The sequence below is a fragment of the Ylistrum balloti genome, unplaced genomic scaffold (assembly GCF_031769215.1).
Source record: "Ylistrum balloti isolate Yb309-2 unplaced genomic scaffold, AGI_CSIRO_Ybal_v1 Utg370742, whole genome shotgun sequence".
NCBI lineage: Eukaryota > Metazoa > Mollusca > Bivalvia > Pectinida > Pectinidae > Ylistrum > Ylistrum balloti.
The window spans coordinates 939,697-946,793 of NW_026782437.1; the positions used below are offsets into that span (position 1 = coordinate 939,697).

The 7,097-nt window shown below is 35.0% G+C and overlaps 1 protein-coding gene across 1 annotated transcript; it reads right to left on the minus strand.

Annotated features, from left to right (window-relative positions):
• Window positions 1-4,374: 4,374 nt before the first annotated feature.
• On the minus strand, window positions 4,375-6,248 carry LOC132557947 (uncharacterized). The gene is made up of 3 exons (XM_060222474.1): window positions 6,091-6,248; window positions 5,863-5,926; window positions 4,375-4,983 (listed from the first exon to the last, which is right to left on the minus strand). The coding sequence occupies exons 1-3, from the start codon at window positions 6,246-6,248 to the stop codon at window positions 4,375-4,377; spliced, it is 831 nt and encodes a 276-aa protein (XP_060078457.1).
• Between the last annotated feature and the right edge of the window lie 849 nt (window positions 6,249-7,097).

The following is a 7,097-nucleotide window of genomic DNA, read 5'->3' on the forward strand; positions in this document are numbered from 1 at the left end:
TCGACATTGTGTTTTGATAAAATGCGGGCTAGTCGAGACCAAAGGATTTAAAACAAATCTTTTAATAAACAATAAACACTAAACTGGCCTATCTTAACGCCGACAAGAAATATACAGGGGAGTCGATAACGGAATACAGCTGTTCAGAACAAAGATTTCACACCGAATGTTCCTTGTTTTTCCAAAAATGATCACGGATTTGGGGATTTTTTTTACTATTGCATACAGTCTAAGCGATAACATATTTTCGTTCTTTTTTAACAAGGTATTTGTAAATTTATTGGAGGTATCAAAGTCTGTGTTTTCAGCTCCATAGATAAAAAGAATGGTTAATATCTTAAAACTGTATGGCATGTGCTGATCTATTTGTATCAGTAACACGTATGATTAGTAAGAGTGCCAACAAGATATAGAAATGTTTCAATCAGTTAAAAAAAAATAGAAGGCTATCGACCAACATGTTCATTGACATTATAATTCATTAACGCATGCGCCGTCCAGTGTGACGCTAGGATATCAATCAGTCTAACTTTTTCAGAAAAGATTTACTCGTACCCGTTGTCAGCTGTTCTACACTTTCTCCTTCAATATAAAGAACGTTAACACAAACACATGTCCTTATTTACCGTTATCTTTACATAAAATCATGGAAATCGACGAAGTGATTTACTACCTACTGCAAACCCTGAAGACTTAACATTATTTATTGTGGTCGAATATGGTCTTTGTCTGTGCGCTCACCTTTTATCCGATATTAACATCTGTCGATTTATCTGACCTGTTCGAACAGAGATCAGGATACCAAAGTCACTTAATTAAATCATTATGCGGGTTTGTTGATTTCTTTGTTTACGAAGTAATATTTTCATCTCTAATACCGAGGACTATCGAAATGATTTCTGTGAATCCTTCAGTCAATACAGGGAAGTTCAAACATGTGGACTCCATGTCACCCAGAGCTGATAACACGCGTCTGAAATGTTTGTTTTCAATACCAAATTGCCTTTATTGAACACTTTCCTGTAATTTGTCTGGAATATTGACATAAACATAAAGCTGTATACACGAAGTTTAGTCAATACAGGCCGTTCTCTCGATCTGATTGAAGAAAAACACACATATGGATACAAAACCCGTGATTTACTGTACACAAGTCCCCCAAGGTACATAATGAGGAAGCATGCCTCTTTCATAGATCGATTCATAATACATTTATATTTTATTAAAAAATAGATATCTGCAATTTTGACGTTTTCTTTAACTGGTTTTTTTTTTTAATTTTTAATGGGCTTGTGTCAACTATATGTGTGAACATTTTTCATGATTCAGAAAAATATTAGATTTTGCAAGCCAAAGTCACATTTACTCTGGCGAATCTCGACAGCTTAGCTAAAAATAAAAAAGATATGTGCAATAAAAGGGGTTTCAAGAGGATAATCACTGTCTTTTGATTTATGGTTACAGCAATATTTGATGATATACTTGGAAAAGAGCAAGAAAGCTTTCCGATACTTCTCAGATATAATTAGGGTTTCTGTGGGTATAAAGCTACTCAAAAATGGGTAGCGTCATCATTTTATGTAGCGTAACCATGCCGCAAATTGTAACGTCATCCATTTTGACGAACATCTCATAGAATGTTGATGATGGTGCAATGAAAAGGTTTCACGGCAATTTACAATTTGTTACTTAGTACGTGATAAAATGAATCAAACATGGATCAAGTGCACGGACAGACAGGGGTGTATCAACCCCCGAGAAAAAAGTTTGGCTGGCCCTCACTCGGTAATCCTCGTGCTGAGTTCGGTAATCCTCGTGCTGAGTTCGGTAATCCTCGTGTGGAGTAGCCAAACTCTTACACTCGGGTCGAGATATCTAAGGACCAGACCGCTGTCAGTTTCTTTCGATACAAAGTAGTAAACGCACATATCAGGAGGGATGTTGTAAATATACCGGACACAATAAGTACGAATGATAAAACTAATACTTCACAGTTTACCGTTATACAGAACACAAAGCGTCGTCATAACCTAACGGCTAGATCAAAGGCCCACGATTATTTAAATTCCATATCATAAAAGCGTTATCAACAGATGGCCTTTTAGAATATGGCCAAAATGACAGAAGGGTGGACAGCGGCTGAACAATGATTGGTTTGATCGATTCGAGTCAATTCATTATACCGTACCTGTACAATCTTGTTTCATAAGGAAGTATTTCGGATAACTGGTAATAATGTGATAATTAATATATGTATGATAAGTGTGTGTCAATATTACACAATAAATCTCATTAAATACCAGTTTTCAAGTACTTACCTGTTGATATGGTAGCTAGGGAACACATTTGGTCCTATTTTAATACCTTGTTGATTAAGCTGACAAAATTCTATTCGGAATGAAAATTGGGCAATTCGTCGACAGTGAACAAATTAATTTTAGCGATCTTCCAAACGTCGATATATTACAATTGTGAAAGCGAATACATGTATTTGAATATCATTTTTCCTATTCGAATACCGCCCTACCTAACGAATACTCTTATACTAAGTGATATCCCTATAATTAATTTCTTTACCTGCACATTGTATACAATTAAACATATTTTTGAGGTCAGAAATCTTAATTCTAAACCCAGTCCACTCTTTCTTGTCTATTTACACACTTTGTTCCGTAAATGCTTGTCTGTCAGTGTTCATCATGTTCTCACTTTTTAAAAAGCCATTTCTATGTATAGGTTTCTCAGTAGGCTATTCCACTGATCACGTGAATGTCCAATTGTCAGGTCGTTGTCTGAAACTTAAAATATTTCACTTCACCTGGCTGTAAAAATGACAACCTTTTACGCTGTACATACAAGGAGGGTGTCATTTTTACTGAGTATTGATCTTTCCTCCCAAAAATCGTCTAACAACAGTAGCAAGGCAATTGAACACACGTTTATCTACACACAATATAAACCCTAACAAAATTCCCAGGTCCCTGTGCTAGTCAGGTGAAACTAGCCTTTTTGATTTCTCAGACGTAATATATTATTTTTTATAAGGACTGGCTCTTTAATGCTTATTCATTGGTCTCATACGTTAGACAACCAGAGAAGGGCCTACCTAACAACAATATAACAAATAGAGATTTTTGACCGGGAAGTCATCTGATTTCAGGTGTCTGATTAAGTTTACGAATTAGCCGATAAACACTGCTCCAAGTGGTTTCAATGACTCATGATCAATTATAGTCATAATGTACCGAAGTGTGGCGGATATAACCCGGAAGTTATAAATATGTGTAGGCTTTATGTACGTCGTAAACCCTGTGTTATCACGGCATTTCTATTTTATTGCTACCAAATGTTTCCAATCAATTAGGTTCGTAAGAGTTACCCCCCTTGTACAAATATACTTGTTATAAACGAAGATACGAGTTCCTGAGTTATTGTTTCCCTTTGAAATACACATTTTCTCGTAAATTTTCTCCACCTTGAAACACTTTATTGCAGCGTTACGAAAATACAGTCAAATGCATCATTAAGAAATAAAGATTATCACACACCACGCGCAAAGACGAAACATAATTACGAGTGCACGGTAGAAGTGTTTGTATGTTCATCTTGTTACTTACATTTACGATTTAACGAGACAGTCTGCGTTTGACCTGTATGTGTTCACTTAATTTTATATTATTTTGTTAAATTAATAATCTTGTCATTTTCTTTATACTTGATTAAGACGGATACAGTTCGAGTTGTGTAGGAAGTACCACACAATTAACGTGCAATTTTCTAATTTCCCAACAGCGTTAATGGGGTGGCTTTCCGTCCCTTTAATTGTTTCATTACCCCGCCTAACACAGTATAATTAATAACGTGAACATATGTGAAAAAATACTACAAGAAGTTGCATTTATTGAGACATGAATCTAAACTCTAAATAGCTAAGCGACAGGGCATGTAAACGGATATATATTTTTATAAACTATAGAGCTCTGTATATTGGAACAGAACTGGTACTAACTCTCTGGATTCATGACATCTTTATCATAGCAGTATCAGGAAGTCAGTAAATACACTCAACGTTAGAAATATGGAAATCATGTTTTTAATAAGAAAAAAGTATAAACACATTAAAATAAACCATTTGAAATGCAGAATACAAATTCAGTAATAAATGAATAAATCGTGTTTGAATTTTAATTTTTTTTCTCTGTGAAAAAAAATTATATATCTTTCTTTGTTATATTATACTCTCCTGAGACTATTTATTCGCTTCAATCTCCAACGTAACGACTGAAGGCATAACCTCGGATGTGACGTCATATTCCTTGGGGTGGAGCGATCAACAGAATTACGTTGCCTTTATACCGCTTTACATCTCCGTTTTCAGTAATTTCCGCTTTCCACAGTCTCATTCTGTGGTTCAAGCACAAAGTAATAATCCGACATTTCAGGAGCATTTTCTTGGTTTGATGAATAATTTTCAGTCACAATGCTATTGGTTCGCTCTAGTACGAAATAATTTTGCCCGTCATCATCAGTAAGGCCTGGCTCATTGCTATTAGGATAACTAACATTTCCGTTGGTATTTTCAACGTTACCATAAATTTGATCACTCTCGTCAACTTCCGGTTCATGTACGATTTCTCCATTTTCATCACTGAAATCACTTCCGAAATTTATATATACATCATTATCTAGAGCCTTGGAAACATGAATCTTGTTATCATCGTCAGTTTTATTTCTCATTGCATGTGTGTTTTCCACATTTTCATATACTTGTGAACCATCAGGTCCGACAATAAGTTCTAGATAAGACCTTCCACTAACTGTCGAAATCCGCTTTTCCGCGGTCTGATCGTCTTTGTCATTATTGCCACTTCCGGTTCCGGTGTCCCTGTCTTTCTTTATTGACGGACAAACCTCATATGACATGTTTCCGATTGGATTAGATTTCGGATCTGTTGTTGGCGACCTTTCTTGATATGCTGATGACTGAAACATAGGATTGATGCTAAAGTCACGATTCATTTAAGCTTAGGAAAAGCTGCTATTTAAGTTCATAACTATCATTGAAATCACTTCTAAAAGCTTGTCACGTGTCACCATTTGTACGCATGGACGCACTTGCTTGAAGTTTTCTGCTTTCATTAATTCCACACATTAGGCCAACGATAAAGGATTTGCTGCACATTTATCAATCCCTATATTTTTAGTGTTATAGTATTTTATTACAAAACCTCAACCATTTTAGAAATGTTGTTTCCAAACGCAATTTAAAAAATCCTACCGAATTGTAATTTAATTTCGTTTTTTTTTAATTTTAGACGATGCCATAAAATTGAAGTGCTAAAATGGTGAGGATGAAATTGCAGTAAAAAGGTTTTGCAATAATAACGTAGTTTTCACACTAACGCAAGAGTAGTATAAGACTAACGCCCTGGATAGATGCATAGACTATTGGCTAATCATTAAGGCCATGAATTAACTTTATTTCTCTTACCTAGTTACCACCACAGGAGCAATAGAAAGAAATAACGATTATAGGTAAATCTAACAGAGACGCACGATCCCGGAAGCACTCGTGTTTATACCTCGTTTGAAGGAGAGAGACAAATTATCACACCCTGATAGACATCGAATTTAATAAGATGGAAAGTGTCAACCACGACTCGTCAGTCAGTAATTCCGGTTAATCGATGGTTTGATCTATAGGAAAGACAGGAGAAGTATGTTGGAAACTAGCCCTGCATCTTTAGCAATAGCGAGTCATTTCAGGGAAATATCTGATGGGAAACAAGTGCAGGCTCGAAACATACACACATATACAAACGATTTACTTATTGTGAGAAGAGCATTGCGGGTCTTACTTACCTCACAGTTTCTTCTTTCATTGGCATGTCTAGGTCTTCTAAACTTTGGAATTTTAAAATTAAATCTGAAAAACGAATAAAAATAAATATTTAAAAAAAAATGTTTTATATACGCAATTATTTTTTTCATTCAAGTATTTGAAATGCAATTTAAAAACAGAAAATATTGCACGGTTATAACACATTGTATCACCATTACGTCAGATTAGTTATACAAGACCACTGTTACCTTCTCGTACTTATCCATCCCTTCTGTTTGGCCAGAACGAATATCAGGATTCCACACACAATCATTAGTAAGACAACACATACCACAATACCCGCAATCAAACCGTCCCTTTGGCCGTCACGACAGGTGGCGCTCTGTGGTAAAGGTGTCGACGTCATGATATTTCCCGCAATTTCAATAAAAGATGACGAAAATTAATCCTGATACCTCATCTTTCTAAAAAGAACAAATACAATTGGGTAGATTTGTGTGCGTTACATTTGGTGTTAAATAGCGTTCTAACCAAAATAGATATAAATCCAGATGAATATTACACAGGCTACAAGACAGATAGTGCCTAAACGATTGCAGCATCAAGTTCCATAAAAGACACTGATTGCCTTCGTTCCATATGTACACCGACAGTATTACCACTCAACAACAGACGACAGTGTAAAGTTGAGATAAGATAAAAACATAACTTCCCTCACAAACAAATAAAACATGTATACTTTATCATTTGTAAAAAAAACTATTTAATAATTCTCGATACTATAGCTGTAATATTGTAGCGATATTTGTGTTAATTATATGTCAGATATCATAGACGGAAATAAACTGATAAAAAATTTCAACCACAGAGTTATTCTGTACTTGACTTTATATTTATCTTAAATCTAAAGATGGCGGAAGTTCAAGGTGGATAAGAGTTGTCACAAAATTGGAATCAAATAATAATTTATGCTGACTGATGACTGGGAACCAAGATATGGTATCATCATTTTCTAATTCTTGGAAAATATCAAAATGAAACGTCTTTAATCAATTTTACGAAAGTTCAGGTACATTTATTTTAAAGGAAAGAGCGAATTTGTCGACTTTCTAACTATAGAAAAAATGGAGAAATTTCTATAGTTATTTTATAGGTATGAAGCCGAACTGCCTTTTAATATCACCTGTTGTACATTTCACAGGTGAGGTGTCTATTTCATTATCACGTGTGGTTTAGCAATTTCGTTTACCGATTT

Bases quoted from the DNA above. Each gene is read 5' to 3' on its own strand.
- LOC132557947 (XM_060222474.1), bottom strand. From the start codon at position 6,248: ATGACGTCGACACCTTTACCACAGAGCGCCACCTGTCGTGACGGCCAA. The intron at 5,927-6,090 runs GTAACAGTGGTC...TTCGTTTTTCAG, and splicing joins GGATGGATAAGTACGAGAAG to ATTTAATTTTAAAATTCCAA. The intron at 4,984-5,862 runs GTAAGTAAGACC...CCTATGTTTCAG, and splicing joins ATGAAAGAAGAAACTGTGAG to TCATCAGCATATCAAGAAAG.